Here is a 24,033-nt window from a genome sequence, read left to right as displayed (position 1 = left end):
CAGTAACTTATTTTACGGTCCCTCTACCCCGCGGCCTTCCTTCCACAACTAAGAACTAGAATTCTCGATGCTTATCACACCTCGAACCGGAGCTTAGGCGTGTCCTCAGGATGGCCTTTCTTATCGCGATAACTCTCGAGGACATCTAGTTGAGCAAGTCTCACTCAGCATTTGTTGTTAACTCTGATGATGCTGATGCCGATGCCGATGCCGACGCGGACACGGGCATGGACTCCACCCACTATCATCTACATTTTATTATTTAATTACGGCAATTAAATTTATCATTATCGGTGCCATTACTTTTCGCCGACATCTATTAATCTATTAGCCTTTTTTTTTACGAGCGATATCACGCGGTAGCAATTAAGTTCAGTTGTCAATATCACACATTGGCTGTTAAATAAATATATAAATAACTTTTAAGTATGATATCTATGGCAAATAAATAAAATAATTGACATTGGGCATTTATAAATAGAAAATAAATCAAAAGTTTCTCAGAGATGCCAGTCGATGATGTCTTCAGTCATATTTATTATTATTTTAAATAAATATATTATAAATATCGACGGATACACAAGACTGATGGAGACAAGTGAAATACGTGGGCCGTTAACTCCTACCGGTTTTTAATCAGAAGTGAAATGCAATATATATTATTTATATATTAAAAAGGGCATCTTTTTTGTTTCTTTAGAAAGTTTCTCGGAGCAGCCTAATCCGATCTAGGCGATACAAAGATCTAGACCAAAAAAGTCAAAATCATCGCCGCTAATTACAATAAACAATATAATTACTTGTTTATATAATAAAATAATATTAAATAAACAAATCTTTTGTCGACTGAACAGTGACTGTCATTAGGTCACAGTGGAGTCGAAAAACCGTTTAATATTAATCCTGTAATAATAAAGAGAAAGGCTCGGCACACCTGATTTGTATGTTACTATTTAAAGTAAAACTAAAAATTATCATGAGTCATTAAATCGTGAGCTAAAGTGTACGTAGAAACAGAAACAGAAACAGAAATATATATATTATCTTTAAAAGACACCCCGTCGTCCATTTGTGCTCAACATTTCTCTCATTGAAATGCACACCATTGCGCATAACAGAGCACACCAGCTAAGAGGTTTATCTTTTCGTTTCGCGTTTGGCGAGACGTTAAAACGCCCACGTTGGGGTAAAATCTCAACCGAGTCAAGTTTAAAGCCACCTTAAACATCTCGAGACATTAAATCATGTGTGTGATAAATGCACACCGATCTATACTCTATCCGATGAATTTTATTTTAAACTCAAAAGAGCTAATGTAATGCAAGCTCGGGTGTGTATTTATAAATAAGGTGAGAGAGTGTAAGACGAATTCAAAAAAAAAAAAAAAAAAAGAAAAGAAAAACAAACGAGGATGGTATGGGTGTTATTTTAAACCCGTTCGTACAAACCGTGGGCTGAAAAGGTGAATTCACAAAGGTAATGAATAGCGACCCCTGCGATACTTGTATTAGACGAGCGTAGGTGCATAGAATGAATGCAGATACATTTAGTGTATCAATGTATCAGTGTATTAATGTACGGATGTACTTAGTAATATAAGTGAAGTAAGTGAGCTAGTATAGTATTGAGGTAGAGGTAGAGGTAGAGGTAGAGTCTATTTGAATGGCCGGATGACACGGAGGTGTTTAATGGCACTCAAAACGTACCTCGCTGTTGCACTACTCACTCGCTACTTTAACGGCTCTGTACTCTATGTAGTGTGTTGGAACATTATAACACTTACAAATGTAAAACTCGCTTCTGCTGTCTCGCTTCTGCTTTAGCCCCCGTGACATCGCTACTGTTTGTAATAAGATACGATTATGAATGAACTTTATGTTATGAATGGCGCTACATCATTTTATACTCAGACTTAACTCATTTCATTTTGCGCTGCACAATGACTCTGCTAGCTAATTAAGTGCATTTACAAGAGTATGTTCTTGTGGAAATTTTTGTTATTTTTAAATTTATTACGAAGCCTTTGAATTGAAGTAAAATATGGCCCGTCCAGTTTTTATGCAAAAATAGAGTGAGAAAGGGCAGAACAGGGCCTGGGGAGAATGAAAAACACGGATTTTTTATGGACTGCGGCGAATAGAAATTTCCTTGAAAGGGCTTTGATGTAACGGGGCGGAAAATACATCCGGCCGAAAACGCGGTCGTGGCTAGAGTCGACGTCTACGAGATTCTGTAGAAATTGTACCCAAAATCGAGACTCACGGGTCTGTGCCAAGAAAAATAATTATTTTCCTACACTTCTTTGTGCCAAAGTTTGTCCCAAGGACGTGTCGGATAACCTCGAAGTCTACCGACTTACAACTCGGACCATAATTTTGGTCAGGATCGCTGTCTAAAATTGGGACTCATTGACTTACGCTAGAAAAAAAAAAATAACTGTAGCGCAGAAATTTGTTCAGAGAAATTTCGCGAATAAAAAAAATACAAGAACAGAAAATAATCAATTCGCGGATCCATTATCATTTAATGAGCGATAAATGTCAGAATGCATAATAGCAATAATAATCCAAATAATAATAATAATAAATTTATATATACGTATATAACTGTACTGGGATCGGTATTAACGGATAATCCGGGGCGAGATATCTGCAACCGGTCCTACGTTTTATAATACGTATACATAAAGATAAATCTAAAACTATACCGATACATCTTTTATTTACTCGCTGTAACTCCTAGGAAATGCAATGGTGTGTGCCACAGCTAAGCATATGAACACCATCAGTGCAGTCCATACCCGTTAGTCCTCTACTCGGTACAGGTAAATATAAAGTAGTAGAGCCACACCAGAGTAGCCCGATACGAGTCTGAGCCCGAGTCTCACCGGATAAAACTCTCTCGGACAAAGTTAATAAGCAATATCGTTCCGCCGTCGTCGTTACCACTAGCTTATACTCTCTCCCGACTATACTTTTATGTACATATCTATCCGTATCTTAACATAATAGCTCGTATAATCGGCCAGTGTTTAACACTGCAATCGCGGTTTCAGATCGCTTAGTCGTGATTAATCGAAGGTCATGAATTTTATTATTTTTTTTATGCTGTCTCACTATTCTAATTCATTACAATTATAACCGATATATGCACATATATATTTTTACATTTATTTTTTAATTATACAACACTTGTACACGAGTGGTGATAACGTATTACAGTGAAAGCTACAAAAAAATTCAACAAATCATCGTTCGGATTAAACCGTGCAATATAAATTAAACTTTAATTACCGATATCTCACAAAGTATATCTGATAAACATTTATTGTATGAGGTCATTTTACAGGAAATTTGATAATCTACAACTTAAGTTCTTTTGAAAAATACTCTGGGCCCAAGAATTTACAAGTTACAGTCGTTTTCGAGATCTAAATAATTTTTTTCAGTACAAATTAATTTTTTCAAAGACTTGAAACGCCTATAGCTCAAAAACTATCGATTTCACGGTATTTTTTGTTGAAACAAAAGTTGTAGGAAATAAAATTTCCTTTCTAAAAACCTCTAATGATATCTATTTATCTTGATCAGTTACGAGAATATGATCAATAAAATAAATGATTTGACATAACAGAGTTTTAAATTTATGAATAAATGTCGCAAAGTGATGGATAAAAAAAAATTCCAGTGGCTTTGGTTTAAATAATATTTACGGAAGGTATTTTATAGAGATTGGACGGCCGGATGATATGAGTGATCGTAAATATGTGGAATAAATTTTAGTGCCACTGTCGAGACGAAGAGGCTGAAGCAAAAGTAGAGGACACGAGGTCTCGGAGTAGGCAGAGATAGAGACAGAGGTAGAGGTAGAGCGCGTTTTCTACATAACAACAAAGTAGTTGGTTGAATAAGCGTGTTTATGTTTGATGTGTATAAGTGCACTCGTATATCTGTAGAAACGATACGCGGATGGCAGGAGTGAAAGGCCCACGCCCGTGCCTCGGGCCTCTCGACAAGGGCGACTGGACCTACACAACTGCCGGGACCAGTAACGATCATACCTTTCTCTCTTTACTTACTCATACTCTACAGTACATACACTATCACATTTACTTCTTATCTGCTTTGTACTTCAGCTGATGTCTATTCCAAGAGGATTTACTGCTAAATTATCATTTTTTACTCCTTTAATTCATTCGATAAGATTATCTATACTTATATCAAATTAATCATATATTTTTACTCTAAGCTGTTCATAAATTGAATTTTTTTCAAAAAATTTTTCACTCTTTCCAATTATCAATTTTTTATTTTGTTTTTTCAAGCCAAAAAAAGCCGGGAACTATCTAGACCGAAAAATGGTCGAAAACTTGAAATTTTTCCAAGTTCTATAATTTTATTGTCGGCAAACTCAAATTATCGGCTTGTTTATTAAGAATAATAAAATTTCGGCGTGTTTTCAATTAACTTCGGCCTTTTCTAATGAAATTATTCGGCTTTGGCGTGATTTCGACTACACAGAAAAGAAGGATTTTTTGGGACAAGAAAAAATTTGCATTATGAAATGAAAACGAAAATTTTCTTAGGACAAAAAATTTTTTCTTGCCCTAAAAATTTTTTTCTTGACTCAAGAAAATTTTTTCTCGCCCCAAGAAAATTTACGCTTTCAATTCATAATGCGAAAAATTTCTTAGGACAAGTAAAAATTTTCTTGGCGTGAGTAAAAGTTTTTTGCGCCAAGAAATCCTTTTTTTCTGTGTAAATTTAGGGCTCTTTTACTAAAATCGTATGATTTCGGTAGGATTTAGTCTTTTCGGCCTTTTTTCGGCTAAATATTTTTACCCGCGGAGTGCAATAAAAAAAAAAAAGTAATTGCGCACAGTAGAGTCTAATCGGTAAGCAGAAATGAAAAATTCATTATAAAAAAAGCATTCGAGCTTTTATATTCGCGGTTGAAATGATCGTTTAGTCACTTGACATTAAATTTAAGGTCAATTGTGAGCCACATAATGATAATGACGATAATAATAATAAGAGTAAAAAGAAGAGACATAAATAAATAAATCTATATAGGGATACAAGAACTGATGACTAGTACATAGGATCGAATAAAGTTTATCGCTAGCAGCAAATGTAATGTGTCTAGTCTACAGATGGTAGTGTGTTGCTGCGTTTTGACGGTTTATTCGCGCGGATATCTGCTTACAAGCACCAAGTACTCTCAAGTCAACAGTTAGTTATCACCTGGTACCTCCTCCACCTTCTTATGCCTCTCGGACTCGGACACTTTATTACCGCCTCTTAAACTGTCGTATTGTTTTCCGCGGGCGAGATGACGGCTCAATCATTTTCCTCATCAATAATAAATAAATAATTTTTTTTTTAATCTTATTATTAAATTGTAGGCATTCAAATACTTCGAGATATTTTAATAACTCGTTTAATAGCTTGTTAATTTTTTCAGCTCGATATCGATTTAAAAAAAAATACTGAGTATTTTTAACTGAAATACTTGAGAGCAATTAATTTATTGAAGTGGAATATAAAAAGTTAATTATTTTAAGAATGCGAGTAACATGATAGATGAATAAATGAAAATAAAATAGATAAAATAAGATGATCGCGTGCACATTATACATGTATTGTCGTGTGTGACCACAAGGCGTGGCTCGGTACGAGGAAGCAGCTTCTCTAGATACCTATAATGTTTTTATTTTCTCGTTACTTGCAATGATTCTTTCTCTGTATCTTCCATTACATTCTGTACCGTAACCAACTCTTACCCTCAATGCAACATTCTTTGCCCTCAGTAACTGTAAATATTATTTATTCAATGCCAATTACATTTTTTGTAAGAAAATAAAAAAACTTAAAAATTCAACTGCACAAATTTAATCAAAATTTTGAACTCACATATCAATTGCCCACATCTCATTAAAAGCATAAGTAAAATATATGTTATATATGTACGTTGGATAGGAAATTTAATTTCCTACAATTTTTGTCTCATTACAAAAATTTTGAAAATTAAAAACTTAAAAGTTACAGCCATTTAAACTCTCGGGTAGTTTTTTTTCATTTCAGGACTTTGAATGACTTTATCATGTGAATGATTAATTTTAGACAATTTTTGAAGGAGACAAAAATTGTAGGAAATTAAATTTCCTATCCAAAGACCATACATGACGTCTACTTATGTTAATTAGTTAATGAGATATTAAATGAATGAAAATATTTTATCCGAAATTTCAAACCAGCAAAAATAAAATTTTATTTTTTTTTGAATTGTGAAAAAAAAAGAATTGATAAATATTCTGAGACGGAATCCTCAAAGTATCGAAATAGAACGTGTCTGATTGGCAAATTGATTATCTACTTACAGAAACTATTATAAGTTATAATAAATTTATGTATAAGGTATAGTATTATGGCTGGAGGTATTGCGCAGGTAGCTTAGAGTCACTTACGCGAGAAAGAGAGATACTCGGGCAAGGCGGTTTATAGCAGCTATACCAACAGCGGCAGCTGACTCGGTTGAGGGCGAGGCGATCGCGGGAACGTCTTCGCGATCGCGTAACCGTCCCGATTCTCACGTACGTCGCGAACCCGTATATATACACTTATTACATGGGGATTCTATCGCCAAAGTTTATCTCAAGACGAGACTTTGTGTACTACACTCGATTGAGGATAATGTAATGTATATATATATATATATATATATATACATATACATATCTACATGCTGACTACTCGGTAACGTCATGAGTACGCTGTACTCTTCGCCGTAGGTTCACATCGGGGTTTCCTATTGCTCTGAACTTAGTCATTTTTTCAATTCCCTCATTACATCATTCAATACTATTTAAAACGCTTCGAAAATTTCATCTAATATTCACTTTATAGCCAATTTAGATTCAAGTTAACGTGCAATAGTATTTTTAAAATAAATTTTTATCTGAATAATAATCAAAAGCCTATTATTTTTTTTTATGGGCTGACTAAATAGTTATCGTTAAACAAACTCTTAAATTTTTTTAATTACAAGTGAAACCATAAACGTAATGTGGGTAAGTACTGTCGTAATATAAAATAAATAAATAATTATTGATAGCCGAATTTTTTTTCACGGGCTTTCCACTCTAGAATCATCAAATAAACATTAAAATTTTCTAACTACGTGGAAATTTAATGACGTGGAAAAAAAGTAATGATGCACAATTTAATATTCTTATTTCTTAAAATAAAAATGTAAAATTTATTGAAAAAATAAATTTGGATTATTTCAAAATTTGGTCGAAATTATCACCAGAGACAAAATACAAAAGAAATTTCATTCGAAATTTTGATGATAAAACGGGTATTTTTATAATCTACTACTCACTAGTTTGCTCATAAAAATGAACTTATTGAAGAACTTTCGACCTGCATTAAAATAAAAATCCAATGAGCTTATCGCGAATAGTCACGCAAGTCCAGTAGTATGGAAAAACTAAAGCATGAGATTTCTCATTTGCACGTTATCACTTGAGCAAAGCATAAATACAACGTGCCCACAAATCTCAATAACCATCAATTTAAATCCCATATCCACACTTATAAATACGTTGAATAAGGCTATCACTAGATTTAATTCTCTCTATAATATATAAATACATGGGCCGATTAAATATGTACCTAGCTGAGACTACAACTATTTCAGCGTGTGCGTTTCATCTAAAAAATCCTCATACGGCTTGAAGAAACTTACCGACCTGTTACACATACACCGTTAACGCCCGATCCAACAACATCATCACTCTTGGTGTCTTATCACTTCTTAGAACCGTGTGCAATGCGTGTTCTCGTTCTCCTAGCATCTCATTTAAATATTTTTTTACAATCCCTTTATTTGTTTTGTCAATATATGCTTTACAACCTACACAACACGCTAAGCCTACTTTCAAAACTGGTTACACAGCTAAATACCTTTTTTAACATTTATCAAAATTATTGCACACCGCGTGTGGTGTGCAGCATGGGGTGTGCGGTGTGCAAAATTTAATAATCACCATTATTTAATTTTATTGACTTAAGTTTAAATTAAATTAAACATTAAGTAATTATAAATAATGGGTTCCGATAGCGAGCCCTGACTAGCGAGTACATTATAAGGCTTCGGTGGATTGATGATAAAATTATGAGCTTCTGATGAATAAATTCTGGCTTAAAGACGAACCGCCTGGTTAGCTCTTTTCTCTTAGGATCGTAGCCCAGCAGTAAATAGTCGAGAGCCACGACTTGACATCAGTGACCTCTGGCGTTTCACGATACATCAAGAGGTCACTGGAGGTAAGTCGGGATCGCTACTTGCGCTGGCACGAACGCAAACCTGACGGATTAATCGCCCCAAGTGCGAATAAGCTCCTGATTATCAATACTTTTTATTGTATTATTATAATTATTGCTAATTTCAGCTGCTGTAAGTATCACTGAGCTGATCAGCTCATTGTTTAGTTATTACTCAGCTGTTACTTACCGACATTAATACTGGGTTTTAAATTTACTCACGGAAATATCATAATTATTTTATTTATTTATGGCACTAAAAATGTATTTTTTTTTTTTTTTTTTTTTAAATAGAAAAAAATCCCGGTGATTATTAAATATTTTAATTAATTATAAATGGCTGTAATACCAATTAAATATATTTTATATAAATAAAAATTAAACACGAAGCTTCGCGTGATGCCAATAAAAAAAAATTATTGATGAATTAAAATTGATTTTACGGAATATAAAAGACCGGCCGCTTCAGCAGCAGTTCACAGTGAAAATAAAATAATTTAAAATGCACAAAAATATTATTAAAATATTATTAATTTCCATTGCACTGTCGGTTAATATCAATGCCGTAAAAGTACCACTGGTTGAATTATCTGCTGGTGATACAATTGATATAGATTATTTTAATTCAAAGTCAGCTGACCGTATCGGAGATATATTTAACGGTAAAAGTAAAAATAAATTTGTCAGAAATGATAATTACGCGGATTATATAAGGGTGTATAAAACATCTTGTAAGCCCCTTGAGTTTTTAAGGCAGTATTTCTATCCAGAAATAACTATAAATTACGAAGAATTTGATCCATCAAGTATATTTCACGATGGAAGTAAATTACAAGACATTTTTGGTATTGATAAAAAATATATTAACAATAATTATTCATATGGAATTGTTAAATTATGCAAAATAACAGAAGAACAACATGTGGACGCTGAAGTACTTAATGAAAGTTATTGTTCATTAATTAGTAACAACTTTAATTATAGAATCCGATATAACGTAACCGGTATTTTGAGATTCAAAAAAAATAATGAGACACATTACGTATCATCAATTACCGCCGGAGATTGTCTATTACAAGTAAGATATAAGGAGTCAAAGACTCTTTCGAGTCTGGTGTCTTAGACCGATCGGCCAAACCATTTCGGTAATGAATAATTAACTTTGAATTCATTGTTTAATTAAATTTCAGGTTTTCGTAAATAATGCTAAAGTTTGTGATCAAGTTGATGAAACCGAATCGATAATGAATAACGATTATTTTTTTGAATCTTTTGTTCATAAAAGCCGCGTGATAACTGCCAGCAATAATAGCGGGTTTGAAAATTGGATGAATAATTTTTTGGACTCTTCGGAAAATTCACTCTTTACTTTTTGTCATTTCCCAAGAATTAATCAAGTAGACATTTTGAGAGACATTAAAAGACATTATGTTTTTGGAATGAGGCTGAAGTCGTTGCCAAAATTACCAGAGCCAAAATTATCAATTGATAGTGAAAAAATATCATGGACAAATGTGCAACCAGGTGATGTTCTTGATGCTGGAATATTAAAATACAATGATAATGTGAAAATAGTCGATAGACTTCTGACATATGTTGATGATGATCCATCAGCGCCATTTACTTCGGTCAATTACACTGATTGCCGTGAGTTCAATGGCATTGATACTGTGAATCTTGAGATTTTCAAAAATCACTCAGAGATCGACGAGCATAAAACTTATTACACAATTAATAATTTCAATGAAATGGTCAGACGCTACGATTATGGAGTCGATCATTTATATTTGAATAGTAATTTTAAATGCCTGAAAGTCACTATTTGTTCTCAATTTGAAAAAAATAGATTGGTTTTACCTTTGCGTATATTTAGTTTAGGACGACAACTCAGCAATTCAGAAGTTTTTTATAACGAAAATGTTGTTTTTCGATACATGAAAGAAAATGAAAGCTATTATGTTGCTAAAACAGAAGCCGGAAGTTGTTTGTTTCAGGTAATTTATATTTTTCAAATAGTATACTATACACCAAGGGAGGAAATTAATAATTACATTCCCGAGCCGAAGGCAAAGGTGGCAACCACGGGAATCGGGATGTCCAATTTTCCTCACTCGGTGTATAATATAGTATACTATAATCTTCTCTAAATAATTCACTTTATTTTAGGCATTAATGTACTTCACTGAAACTGTTTTTGAAGAAGAAAAAATCCGCCCTCCGCAATTACTTGTACACATAGGCCGAGTAATAGCATCAAATAACGATCGCAATCTTGAAGTTTGGGCCGATGATTACGTAAAGAATAGTTTGCCAGATGGTTCAAAAAAAACTCTTTTGGATGTAGTTGAAAATCCCGTAGCTGCAATGGCTGTTTTTTCTAGACTTAATCAGAATAATAACTCTCTCATAAATGTTTTCTTAGATAAATTGTATTAACTGTATGATTCAATTAAAAAAAAAAAAAAACGAGTTTAATTTTAGAATTGCAGCATTTAAAATTTCTCATAAATTTTCCGTACTAAATTAAATAATTGGTAATAAAATAAAAAGTTATATTTAGATAAAAAAAGTAAACTTTTTAGTGTAATAAAAATAAATAATTACTAAAGATATGAAAACACTTATTGATTTAATTATTAAAATTTCCAATAAAAGCCCGAAGTTAATGATATATTAATTAACAAATTAAACCTTTGAAATAACTCAGTGAAAGAGAGTGATTTTGAAAATGTGTCAGGTAAATAATAAAATTTTTCTAGTTGTCAATATTATTGTGAGAATTACTGCATTACCTTTAAATACTGATCGAGGGCAACTGATTAAATTATCTGTTGGTGATGTCGTTAACATAAAAAAATCAAATTTAATTACTACAGAAATTTTTGACAATATATTCAATGGCTACGATGGCTCAAAGTATATCGAGAAAAAAAATTACATTGATGATTATGATGATAGTTTATATACAATATCGCGGCAATCGTGCGTGCCTTTTGAGGCTTTGACGCCATATCCACCAGAACTCTTTTTTAATGAAGAAAATCGCAGTTACAAGTCAGATGAGATAAATAATATAAATATTTTGCGAGGTAGAACTTTTGGGATTCCAATATATTACATGAAGATAAAAGAAAATAAATATGGAATGGTTAAGTTGTGCAAAATAATAGAAAGACAAAAATTGAATATTGACTTGCTCGACAAAAAGGACTTCAAAAGTATCAAAAAAAATACAAATTATAACATTTTGGAAAACAAAACGGCTGTTTTTCGACTCAAACGGGGCAATGAAACGCATTATGTATCGTCTCTTACCACTGGAAATTGTCTATTTCAGGTAATCATGATAAAAAAAAAAAAAATCTGAAAATCAGTTGACCCTGCGGGCAGACCCCAGAACTTTCCGCTGTTTTCGAGCTTAAAGAATTCGAAAACGTTATTATTAGTAATTTTTGACTTCTTTGAGCTTATTATTTTCTTTTCGACTAAAAAAGTACATTTAGAAAAAAAAACATTAATTTTTGTTGTACGATATTTTTGGAACGAATTAACCGATTTTTAGTTTTTATATAACTCTTAAACTACTCAACCGATCGACTTCAAAATCTATTCAAATCTAGGATTTGATGACCCTTTTGATTACCGCCAAGTCCGTCAAAATCGGTTAATTAATTCCAAAAATATCGTATGTCAAAAATTGGTTTACACACATACCCCCCCCCCCCCACACACACACACGGACGTCCATCCGGAAATAGTCAGAATAGCTTCCAAAGATCTCAAAATGTCAAGATCTGATAAAAACTCGATTTTCGAAAATCTTGCCGAAATTCGTAATTTTCTTTTTTTGTAAATTTAAAATTTTCATAGCGGGAAGTTAAATAAAAACGATTAATGTGTTTAATGTTACTAATATATATTTAAATTATAGATTCATATAAATACGCCAGATTATTGTGCAGATAACAATGCGAGAAATTCAATAAATATAAACGGTTTTTTTGAGCATTCATTTTACAAAACTCATATCATAAGTGCCAGTAATGATGTTGAATTAGAACAGTGGATAAATAATTATTATTTTTCGCAAAATAATGTCTACTCTTTGGATACTTTTATGAGGCTAAACTTGGGCGAAAGAATAAATATAACAAATGAAATGGAAAATGATATTATTATTGATATCGAATTGAGTTCACTGCCCGAATTGCCACAATTCGATGGCAATGCTATTAAAAAGCAACTACAACATTCGATTGAGATGAAAAAAATGATGGATATTAACCCAGGTGATATTTTGAATGCTGATGACTTATTTAGTTGTAGGTCAAATAACATACCAGTTGACAATATATTCCGTGAATCAGTCGATTATGAAACAGAGCCATTCGTTTCAATAACTTACAATACTTGTCATGAATATAGTGAAAATTACGGGATAGAACTAAGTACTAATAACTATCAATCTTATTCGAGGACTCTGTTCAGTAATTACGATAAGCGAAATATATTTAACGACATAGTGAGACGTAAACATTATGGAGTTAACCGTAAATATCTGAACGTTAATTATTCGTGTTTGAAAATAACTATTTGTTCCCGATTTGAAAGACACAGATTAGATAATTTTTCAACAAAAATGATTAAATTGGATGAAAGGTCGAAAACAATTAAAAAATATAATATTTTTGAAAACAATGATATTGTATTGTGGATAACGAAAAATAATGAAACGCACTTGGTGGCATACACTGAAAGAGGGGAATGTATATTTCAGGTATTTTGATTATAAACAAAATTAAGTTATTACTATTACAAGTTATCAATAAATTGGAAAAATCAAATAATTATTTTCTGTATATTTATAGACATTAGTATATTCCATATCTGAACTTTCCAAAGCACCTGAAGATGCAGCTCTGTTAAATTTCATGAATCCTCCTGTTCATAAGGGCACAATAATAACAGCAAGTGATAATAATGATTTTAAAATTTGGATAAACGATTTGCTCGATGATGATCCAAGAGGACTTTTAAGCGTAAACGAAAATGAAGACGTTAAAAATTTAATATTAGACCAACTCGAAAATCAAATATCTGAAAACACTACTTTAATAAATCTTTATTTAGATGAAATATATTAATAGTACATTGCGTAACGAGTGAGCTAAGTGAGTCTTGATACGGGAAGCACAATGTTTTTACCAGTGACGAGTGCTAAGAACATTCTGTTCGACGGATAATGACTTAGCCCACGTGCTATGCACTATACTTTATTCAACAAATGTCTGATTTTTGCGAATTATTATGTTAGTAAAGTAAACCCTAAATCAGTTGAGGTTTAATATGATTCTATATTTCTTGACTGCTCTCACCACTGAGTTTTTATTTATTTTATATTTTATTTTGATTAATAAAAAATAATCAACGTATTTATTTATAGACACCGATATGGAAGTAATTAGATTGACTGTAATACTCATTCAAAATATATTGGGTATCGAGGTTTTTTGCGCTTGTAATAATAGTAGAGTTTGTTTTTGAGAACAGTCGATAATGACTTTAGCGAAATGTGTAATCGGTAAACGGCCATTAGGGTTTTACTAAAAAATAAAATATAACGTGTAAAATATATCTATTTGGAGTCACTGTATGAAGAAATATAATTTTAAAAACAAATAATTTCTTGTTATTGAACACATTATCGCTTAAGAATAACCATTACTAATCACTACTCGTAAAATTTACAAAAGTATTTCTTATCATATTCGAAAGAAAATAATAAAACTGTTTATTTCTTACAATTTAAGCCCATTACGCTTCAGTTGTATTAATAATTAACACGGCTATAAAATTTTTTAATAAAAATAAATTTACTTGAAAAGTCACTCTGTGCGAACAATGGACGCAGTAATAAATAAAATTTATTTAGCGATTACAATTATTTCATTTATTTCAATAATTATAAATTTAAATAACGCGGAAGAATTAACTGTAGGTGATACAATAAATATACTCGAGTCTAAAAATTCGATAAATAAAGTAGCGGACATATTTAACAGCTATGACGGATCCAAGTTTATTGAAAAAAAAAATTTTAATGACATTATTGAAGATTACTTTTTGGTAGCCGATGAATTCTGCTTGACATTTGAATCCCTAAAATTTTATTACTATCCACAAGTTTTTCTCGATGGAGTAAAAAACTATATGCCGTCAAATTTTTTTGGTTACATGGATAATTCAAGGGATGAATTTTTGGGTATTAATAGCAATTACGTGAATAATGTTCATTTCAAATATGGGATTGTTAAAGTATGCAAAATCGTAGAAACTGAATATCTAAATATCGAAATTATTGACGATAAATATTTTCCAAATATCAGTTCTGGTGCAAATTATAATATTTTAGTAAATAAAACGGTTGTTTTTCGGCTGAAACGAGACTCTGAAACTCATTATATTTCATCTATCTCCACCGGAACTTGCCTGCTTCAAGTAAGGAAATTAAATTTGAATTTTTTTTTTTGTTCTTACAATACTTGAATTAGTTTTTATAATTCCAGATTTATATAAATGATGCTCATAAATGTTTCACTAATGATACTTATAAATCATTAAACCATAAAGATAGTTTTTTCAAAAATCCGATATTCAAAGGCCACATAACAACTCTCAGCAATAATCATAGTCTTGAAAATTTTATCGACCATTACTATTTACTGAATAATATTGACTATTCTCTGTTTACATTTTCAGACTTAGCCTATAATTATAAAGTAGATATATTAAGTAAATTTGAAAATGATGCTATAGTGAGAGTTAATTTAAGTTTACTGCCTGAATTACCGCGACATAAAAAACTGCTACCGTCGTCAAATAAAATAAAACCAGTCGGCATTGTTCCAGGTGACATATTAAATTTGGATGATTTACTTGACGATACGTTGACAAATATATCTACTGACAATGTATTAATTGACTCGGATGATTATGTGACGATGCCCTTTGTGTCATACAATTACACAAAATGTTATGATTTTGATAAAAACAATGATGTTAGATTAGAATTCGGCGGTTATCTATTGCCTGATAAATTTCCTAAGGGTGACTACAAGTTGAATTATTTTGAAGAAACAGTGAGACGTAAATATTATGGAGTCGATCGTACATATTTGTATGAACATTATACGTGTTTAAAAATAACCGTTTGCTCGCAGTTTATTAAGAAAAAATTGCATTTTCCTTTATTTGAAATAATAAAATTAGACGAACAGTCTAAGGACAATAACAAGTATAATATTTTTGAAAATTTTAATATTTTATTGTGGTACACCAAAAACAATGAAACGCATTATGTTACTCGTACGGAAAACGGTGACTGTTTATTCCAGGTTACTCTTTATCTATTTATCCATGTAAAAATAATTATTTTATCAGCATATTTGTTATATTTTACAATATTTAATGTTTTCAGGCGTTAGTATTTCCGTTTGAACTTGAGTACTATTTAGACAATTCACGATTCAACCATGATCCTATACATAAGGGTAAAATATTATCAGCAACCAATAACACTGAATTTGAACTTCGGACTCAATTACTTTCTAATAATGATCTCAGAGTTTTTATAGGAGCCAACTCTAATATTTTGTTAACCTTAAAAACTTTTGACGGATTAGATAAACACCTTCTTACGAATAATGGTTTAATAAATGTCTACTTAGATAAAATGTATTGAAAAATAATGTACGAAATTTGTTGATCAGTCCCAAAACTTTTCAGTCTTTGAAGTCTGGAATTAGGACTGCCCTACAAAGAAATATATATATATCCAAAAATTCATGTAACATATGTGACATTTTTTTTTTTTTGCGTCAACCTATATTATATATACATATTTCAACATATGAATGAACATGTACGCAAAATGTATCGAAAATATTTGTCTTTTGCGTGCATATATGTGCCATGCAATTTTTGCATATACATTTTTCTACGCGGATGGTTCAAAAATTTTAATAAAAATATTTAAAAAAACAAAATCTATTTTATTAAATTCTTATCTAAATAAAATATAAAATCAGCTAAAAATGGAACTTATTACGAAATAAAATTAATTTTAAAATAATTTTTAAGCGACTAATGACACTGATAAAAATACATTGACACGTAGCAAATTAATTAAATGCTATCGAACAATAGCTTTAGATTTTTTTTCACAATCTTAACGTTAAAAATAAGTTAATTTATCTATTGCGACGTGTATTCTTTGTTAATGACAATAAAAACTCGTCAATTTTCTACAATTCTACAGTAAACTTTAAATTTAGTGATTTAAAAATGTGTGATATAAAAAATAAGTTGTCATTTTTTGTAATTATTATTTCTATTATTAACATTACATTTAATTCTATAAGTGTAAGGGCAAAAAATCAACCCCTGGTAAATTTATATGTCGGAAGTACGTTGAATATAAACAATTTAAATTCAAGTTTTGTCGAAATAATTGGTGATTTATTCAAGGGTACTGATAAAACTAAATATATTAAAAAAAGTTATTATCCCGAACATTATCGTGGGATCACAATTTTAAAAGATCCGTGTTTGTCACTAGAATCATTCAAGTTATATAATTATTTAAAAATTAATATTAATAACAATGGAGAATATTCAACTTACGACACAAAAATATCAAATGACATAAATTTTGGTATCCCTCGTGCTTTCATGCGTAATAATTATTTTTATGGTGTAATCGAAATTTGTCGTATTAAAAAAATCGATGACTTAAATATTAAAGTTATTGATGAACATGATTTTTTTAATATGGATACAGGTATGAATTATAATATTTTACTAAATACAACAGCAATTTTTCATCTTAGAAAAAATAGAGAAACACATTACGTATCATCTATAACCACCGGAAACTGTTTTTATCAAGTAAAAATTTTGTTTATTATAGAATCATAGTCGAATTTCATTGTCTGATCCCATTGACTCTAAACTTCCCCTCAATCTTGGTTCTCACTACAAGCTACGTTGTCTCCCACCTAGTGCTACACATTTTTATTTGATTATGTATGTTTATAAATGCATATTTATGTAGATATAAAAGTAGATGCGAGTAGTTTACTCTTTAAAGGAGAAGAGAGATTCGATAAGTCTGAATTTACAGAAAATTTCCTCTTCTTCATCAACTAGCTGTCAGACAATGGAATTCTACTGTACAGACAAAAATATATTCTTTATCATTATTAACCAATTCTATATTGTTTTTAATCACAGGTTTATGTAAATAATGGAAAATTATGCAACGGCAAGAGTTATTATTTTGACATTGACAAGATAAATAATTTTTTTGAATTTCCTTTGTACAAAAGTCATTTAATAACTGCTAGTAGAGCAAAATCTATTAGAAATTGGAGAAAACATTATGGTTTTTCAAATAATATCAACTATTCACTACACAACTTTAATGATTTGACACCAAACGATCAGTTAGATATTATAAACCGTCTTGGAAATGACGTCATAATAAACCTTGAACTAAAACCACTCCTCGAACTACCAAAAACAGAAAAAAAACACAAAAAATTACAAGCAGACCACTATGAAAGATTGGCCAGTTTGAGAGCAGGCGATATTATAAACATAAATGAACTAAGAAAAGTAAATTCGCGATTGAAAGTAAATAGCGTAGATGTCAGCTTTTATGGAAATGCAAAAATGCCTATTTTAAAGAGTAATTACACAAATTGTTATGAATACAATGAAACTAACGGAATTTATTTGCAACCGATAAACTATACGTCACGCTATGGATCTCAGATAGTCTCCGATAAAATAAACCTTTTTGAAGAAATAATTAAACGCAAATACTACGGAGTAAATCGAATATACTTGAATGAAAATTATAAGTGCCTAAAAGTAACTATTTGTTCCGAAATTGTAAGGAGAAAAGTAAAAATTGAACTTTTGAACGAAAAATCAAAAAATGACATTTTTGTGAACGAGAATATTATACTCGGATTAAATAATTATGATAAAACGCACTACGTTGCCAAAACTGAACGGGGACAATGTTTGTTTCAGGTAATTAAATAATCATTTAAATAAATACCAAATAAATACGTAAATGAGTTTTCAATATTTTCAGGCTCTAATTTATCCCGCGGAAGCTGGCAATCATGATGAGACGAAACTTTTGACTCCTGTGTACACAGGAAAAATATTATCAGCCAATAATAATAATACTCTGGAAAATTTGGTACAAAAACGTCTTAATGACAATGGAAAAGATTTTTGGACTATGAAAGATGAGCCAATAGACATGTTATTTATATTAAATGAATTTCGTTACAATTATAAGACTAATATAAATATTTTTTTGAAGAAGACGTACTAAATGTTCAATAACTAATAATAAAAATAAAGTTGACAAGATTTTCAGTATATGTACTTGTTATTACCTTCAATAAAGTATGAAATTGTAATTGAAAAAAATTTTTAAAACCAATACAATAAACACTCCCTTAACCCTTTGTCACCCGCATCACTTTTTCATCCTTCGTCACTCGCGCGGTGAGCGCTGCGCCGCCGTGTTAAATCAAGCGCGCTGTTGCCACATTTTTCAGATTGCTAAATCTATATAAAAAATAATCTAAATGAAATTTTTTTTAAAAACAATTTTATTTAATAAATCGCTTGCTCATAAAATTATTACTCAAATGTATTTTAATAAATTATTTATTGTTGATATTATTATTATTATTGTTAATATTATTAATTCTATAATTATTAATAATGCTTCTATTGTTACTAGAATTTTTTCATTATTTTAACTCAAAATTCATTAAAAACAAAATAAAATTCAATTACCTGTTGTGGTTATAACCTCGAAATTCTTCTTGAATATTATACACAAATTACATATAATATAAATATATATTTGTAAATATAATAATTAATATTTAAATAACATATTTTTGTTTGTGACAAAATACTTATTACGCGTAGAATTATTCTTAATTATTAATAAAAAATGTATCTCTATTAAGAGAGAATACCTAAATGTTAAACCTAAATATTTATATATCTATATCGTACAAGAGAATATTACCACACACAAGTTGGCAGCAGCGCGCGGCGGACATTTACCGGTTACTAACTCGCACTGGGCGGCGTCGCGCCGCTTTTAAATTTCTTTCGCATGAAAATATTTTTTTTTAACAAAATAATTTATTTCTTAGGAGCGGCTAATGCTAGAAATTCTTTTAGAATGTCTAATTCAAGCATTCTAATTTTTTCGACGTCATCCGTCACCGTAATTATGAGAAAATTGCATAATTGTAAAAAAGGCGGCGCCGCGCTCATTGAGCGAGTGACGAAGGGTTAAACTCAATAAAATGTGAAATAAATATTTTGACCGATAAAAAATAAGAACTATCAGGGTTTTTTTATGTTTTCTTCACTAATAACGTTTACGATCAATAGCGGATGTTTACGATCAAGTTTTTAGCCTAAGGCATAACGTGATATCTTATCCACAGCCATATTTTTTTCTAAAGCTACAGTATGTTTTCAAGAAGTCGGACATCAGCATTACGTTAAAAAAATGTATATGACAAAAAATAAATTATTGTCTATGAACATTATTATTATATTTGTTGCAGTAAATATTAATGCTAAAGAAGTGTCATTATCAGAATTGTCTGCTGGGGATACAATTAATATAAAAGATTTGGATTGGAAATCGACTAAAATTTACGGTGATATTTTTAACGGTTATAATAGGACAAAATTGATTAAAATAGACAATTCCCCTGAGTTTGGAGATATTTTATTTAATAAAATAAGTTGCTTAGATTTTGATTCTTTTAAATCATATTTTTATTCTCCAAAAATAACAACTGATGATAAAGAATTAGACCCATTATTAATATTTCAAAACAAGTATAAATTAAAATATACTATTTTTGACACTGATCCGCAATATATTAATAAAATATATACGTATGGTATTGTTGAATTATGCTTAATAGTAAAAGTAGAAAATTTGAAAATCAAAGTGTTTAATGATAACGATATTTCATTAATTAATGACCAAATTGATTATAAAATTCTATACAACACAACAGGTGTTTTAAGATTTAAAATAAATAATGAGACACATTACGTATCATCGATTACTACCGGAAGCTGTCTATTACAAGTAAGGTTTTAATTATTTAATAATGAGTTTTCATTCAATAGAGGTATGGCCAGAAAATCAAAATTTCAATTTTCTGAAAATCCAAAAAATTAATTTGATTTTTTTATATTTCACAGTAATTTTTATTTAAATAATGAATTAAATTACAGGTATTCGTTAATAGAGCTGATGTCTGCGCACCGTCTCATATTAATGCATCAAAAAAAACAAATTTCAAAAACTTTTTCAAATCTTTCATTTATAAAAGTCACATAAAATCTGCCAACGGTGATAAATCGTATGAAAAAAAATTAAATGATTATGTACCAAATGCTTCCCTTCTCAATTATTTTAATTTAACGTCATCATTACAAAATGCAATTTCACATTATAGTACTAAATACATTACTCTAGCTATTGATTTTCGTTCGCTACCAAAGTTACCAAAAAAAGAACTCCCAATAGTAAATATTGCATCATTGGCTGATTTGAAACCCGGTGATATTATTAATATGAACGATGCTAAAACTTTAGAGTTTTTATTCAATTTTGGTATACATAATGATTCATATTTTTATACAACGGCTTTTTCTTTACACAATTATACCAATTGTAATGAGGAAGACAGCGAGAAACCGGAACTTGAGTTTACCCAACTGAATAATAAAGCTAAAAAATTTCACAACAAAGTCGATGTTTTTGAAAAAAGCCTCAGAAACCAGAGCTATGGAGTAGATCGTAAATACTTGAACAGTGATTACAAATGTTTCAAAATAACCATATGTTCTGGATTTGAAGGACGAAAGTATAATAATCCAAATATAAAATTAACGAATTTATATGAATTTTCAAATAATCATAAATACAATATCTTTGAAAATGAAGATATTGTTTTATTCTACAGAAAAACTAGCAAAACATATTATGTCAGTCGCACTGAAAAGGGTGACTGTTTATTTCAGGTAACTTATGAATAAAAAAAAAAAATAAATATTAGTTACATTTAATTTTAGTTGGTTTTTTTATCATTTTTTCAGGCGTTAATGTATCCGGCATCAGTTTCTATAGATGAGGTTATTCATTTCCGCGAACTTCCTGTGTATAGAGGTGAAATAATTTTGGCTAGCAACGATATGATTCTCAAAAGCCGGTTTCAAATATTTCTTGCTTCCGAACCATCTAATATATACGAAAGTCTTCTAACGTCACAAGTTGATGGTGTGGGCATTACTTTGCCTATAATTAACAATCTTAATACGCATAAAGTATTGGTAAATCTTCATTTAAACGAAATAAACTAAATAATGTCTAATTAATTTTAATAAAATTTTTACTCCTACAGTAATTACTGTTTCATTATTTGTTTTGTTTTCTTTTCTATATGAAAGTACTCAGATAAATATATCAATCATGATTAAGTCGTATTTGCATGTTGCATCTCATAAATCTTAGGTATATATTATCCCGCACAGGTTGAAATTTAACTATTTTGCCAGTGAATAATTGATTAGTAGACCGTTTAATTATTAATACATGTATATATATAGTTATTAAAATCATATATCGATATACCACCCAATGGGATATTTATTAACATTGGTATTGATATTTAATTCGACCTGACAGAATCGACGTTAAAGAAGATCTGAATAATTTTGTTTTCCTACTTTCTAATGACCTTAAGATTGCTCTACATATTATACATATATATATTATATGACTTTTTTACTTTAATTATAACAATTAGCGAACGACCTTGTCGGACAAGTGAAGGTATCAAGTCAATCAACCCTTGGATATTTGAATATTTATTAAATACATTAGTACATGTTTAATACATGTGTATTTATTTACAACACTTTCTGTTTCCAAGGAAGTAATTACTATGAGATTAATAACTATATTGCCTAAGGTAATTACTCTTAGCGCCGGTGACATTTTAAAGCGCCATTAGATTGTCATTTCACCTGGATAATTATTTTAATAATTGTTTTGTCAATTTCGCTGTTAATTATTATTCAACCATTTATTTATTGATATTTAATTTATACGTTGTAACAGGTAAAAACATTTTTATTAAGAAATATCTTTGAAAATAATTGGGTGCAGGCGAAAAAATTTCATACGTTTGTTTGTTTGGTTTGAAAATAATTCAAAAAAAAAACATAAATCTTCAGCTGTTGTTTTTAATGATTAACTGAAGATGGTATATATATATATGTAACGATAATGAGTGTCAATTATTGCCTCCGAGCAATCAATAAATCACTCGATCGATGATTTTCTGACCTTGTTTCGCACGATTCCGGTGATGCGATTTTAATTATGAATCAGCTGTATATTTTTTTATTTATTTATTTATATATTTCTGCTGTTATTTATTAACCGACAGATGGATAATTATCAAATGTCATTTATTAAATTTTTTTTAAATTTATTGTTGCGTTTTGTAAAGCAACTCATCTAAAACTGATGAAAAAAATAAAGTCGATTAAGGGGGATAGCCACTGTGAGGATCAAAAAAATAGGTGATTTTCGGGAATTTTTTTGACTGGAATAATAAAGGAATTTGGGGATCAGGGTTTTTTTTGTTTTATAAAGTATACATTGAAGATAATTCTCCTAAATTTTCATTAAAAAACATCATGTTGTTACAAAGTTATAAGCATTTTTGTGGAGCAACAAAAAAATTTCCCCCACCACGGTGTCATCTCTAACTCAAAAACGGATTATCAGAAACAAAAAAACCCAACGGCGTTGTAATCTGTATGCATGTGGTTATCGTTGTACATAGGGGATTTTGAAAATTTGGATTTGAAAAAAAATGGCGACATATTAAAAATTTTTTCGTTATTTTTCTCATTTTTTTTTATTCGAACAGCCCTAAAAAATCTTAAAAATCAAAATTTTCAAAATCCCCTACGTGCAACTTTAGCTACTGAATAGACGAATACGGCAAAAAAAAAGTTGCGAATCGGTTCATATTCATGCAAATTACAGATTCCACCAGTTCAAAAAAAGTAGTTTTGAGAAAAATGCGTATAAAGTTTTAGTCAATGCAACGGTCAGTTGACGTGCTGTCACAAAAATGACTATAACTTGAAAAATATTCGGAATTTTCATATCAAACTTTAGATACATATTTTTGAACATATACACTTTGATTTAATAAAAAAAAAAAATTTTTTTTTTTTGAAATTTCACAGTGGCTTTCCCCCTTAATCGATTAGTTTTGAAGATGTAGAAATAACTTACATATGAACATAAAATTATAAGAACATATGAATTTTATTTCCCGCGAATTTATATCGATAACTTGACTTACTTAATATCCGTCTAAGTCAAAAAAGTTAAATTTTTTATTTTTTGACCCGGGTCTGTGCTCAAATTTTTTTTATTAGCGTTCTACAAGTAATAGTATACTCCTATTGTTGAATATATGAGCTATAGACACAATTCGAAGTGAGAGTACAAGTTAAAAATTTAAAAACGATCAAAGAGCTCATCTAG

At 30.2% G+C, this 24,033-nt stretch overlaps 5 protein-coding genes across 5 annotated transcripts in view; 4 read left to right on the top strand and 1 right to left on the bottom strand.

Annotated features, from left to right (window-relative positions):
- Positions 1–24,033, bottom strand: part of LOC130667774 (transcription factor hamlet-like) — a 60,567-nt gene that overhangs the window by 34,317 nt on the left and 2,217 nt on the right. The window lies entirely within an intron of this gene.
- LOC130667773 (uncharacterized) lies at positions 8,626–10,924 on the top strand. The gene is made up of 3 exons (XM_057469610.1): positions 8,626–9,405; positions 9,518–10,321; positions 10,494–10,924. The coding sequence occupies exons 1-3, from the start codon at positions 8,830–8,832 to the stop codon at positions 10,761–10,763; spliced, it is 1,650 nt and encodes a 549-aa protein (XP_057325593.1). The 5' UTR covers positions 8,626–8,829; the 3' UTR covers positions 10,764–10,924.
- LOC130667771 (uncharacterized) lies at positions 10,944–13,966 on the top strand. The gene is made up of 3 exons (XM_057469607.1): positions 10,944–11,664; positions 12,259–13,104; positions 13,196–13,966. Exons 1-3 carry the CDS (start codon positions 11,056–11,058, stop codon positions 13,469–13,471), a joined length of 1,731 nt encoding a protein of 576 aa, XP_057325590.1. The 5' UTR covers positions 10,944–11,055; the 3' UTR covers positions 13,472–13,966.
- On the top strand, positions 14,137–16,395 carry LOC130667772 (uncharacterized). The gene is made up of 3 exons (XM_057469609.1): positions 14,137–14,825; positions 14,894–15,721; positions 15,805–16,395. Exons 1-3 carry the CDS (start codon positions 14,229–14,231, stop codon positions 16,066–16,068), a joined length of 1,689 nt encoding a protein of 562 aa, XP_057325592.1. The 5' UTR covers positions 14,137–14,228; the 3' UTR covers positions 16,069–16,395.
- LOC130667775 (uncharacterized) lies at positions 16,761–18,808 on the top strand. The gene is made up of 2 exons (XM_057469613.1): positions 16,761–18,425; positions 18,490–18,808. Exons 1-2 carry the CDS (start codon positions 18,060–18,062, stop codon positions 18,736–18,738), a joined length of 615 nt encoding a protein of 204 aa, XP_057325596.1. The 5' UTR covers positions 16,761–18,059; the 3' UTR covers positions 18,739–18,808.

Source organism: Microplitis mediator, chromosome 5, assembly GCF_029852145.1.
Source record: "Microplitis mediator isolate UGA2020A chromosome 5, iyMicMedi2.1, whole genome shotgun sequence".
NCBI lineage: Eukaryota > Metazoa > Arthropoda > Insecta > Hymenoptera > Braconidae > Microplitis > Microplitis mediator.
The sequence above is the reverse complement of the archived record's forward strand: the minus strand, read 5'-3'. Positions and strand labels throughout refer to the sequence as shown.

Coding starts and splice junctions, on each gene's coding strand:
- LOC130667775 (XM_057469613.1), top strand. CDS start 18,060: ATGCCTATTTTAAAGAGTAATTACACAAATTGTTATGAATACAATGAA. Junction 18,426..18,489: donor GGGGACAATGTTTGTTTCAG/GTAATTAAATAA, acceptor CAATATTTTCAG/GCTCTAATTTATCCCGCGGA.
- LOC130667771 (XM_057469607.1), top strand. CDS start 11,056: ATGTGTCAGGTAAATAATAAAATTTTTCTAGTTGTCAATATTATTGTG. Junction 11,665..12,258: donor CTGGAAATTGTCTATTTCAG/GTAATCATGATA, acceptor TTTAAATTATAG/ATTCATATAAATACGCCAGA. Junction 13,105..13,195: donor GAGGGGAATGTATATTTCAG/GTATTTTGATTA, acceptor GTATATTTATAG/ACATTAGTATATTCCATATC.
- LOC130667772 (XM_057469609.1), top strand. CDS start 14,229: ATGGACGCAGTAATAAATAAAATTTATTTAGCGATTACAATTATTTCA. Junction 14,826..14,893: donor CCGGAACTTGCCTGCTTCAA/GTAAGGAAATTA, acceptor TTATAATTCCAG/ATTTATATAAATGATGCTCA. Junction 15,722..15,804: donor ACGGTGACTGTTTATTCCAG/GTTACTCTTTAT, acceptor TAATGTTTTCAG/GCGTTAGTATTTCCGTTTGA.
- LOC130667773 (XM_057469610.1), top strand. CDS start 8,830: ATGCACAAAAATATTATTAAAATATTATTAATTTCCATTGCACTGTCG. Junction 9,406..9,517: donor CCGGAGATTGTCTATTACAA/GTAAGATATAAG, acceptor ATTAAATTTCAG/GTTTTCGTAAATAATGCTAA. Junction 10,322..10,493: donor CCGGAAGTTGTTTGTTTCAG/GTAATTTATATT, acceptor ACTTTATTTTAG/GCATTAATGTACTTCACTGA.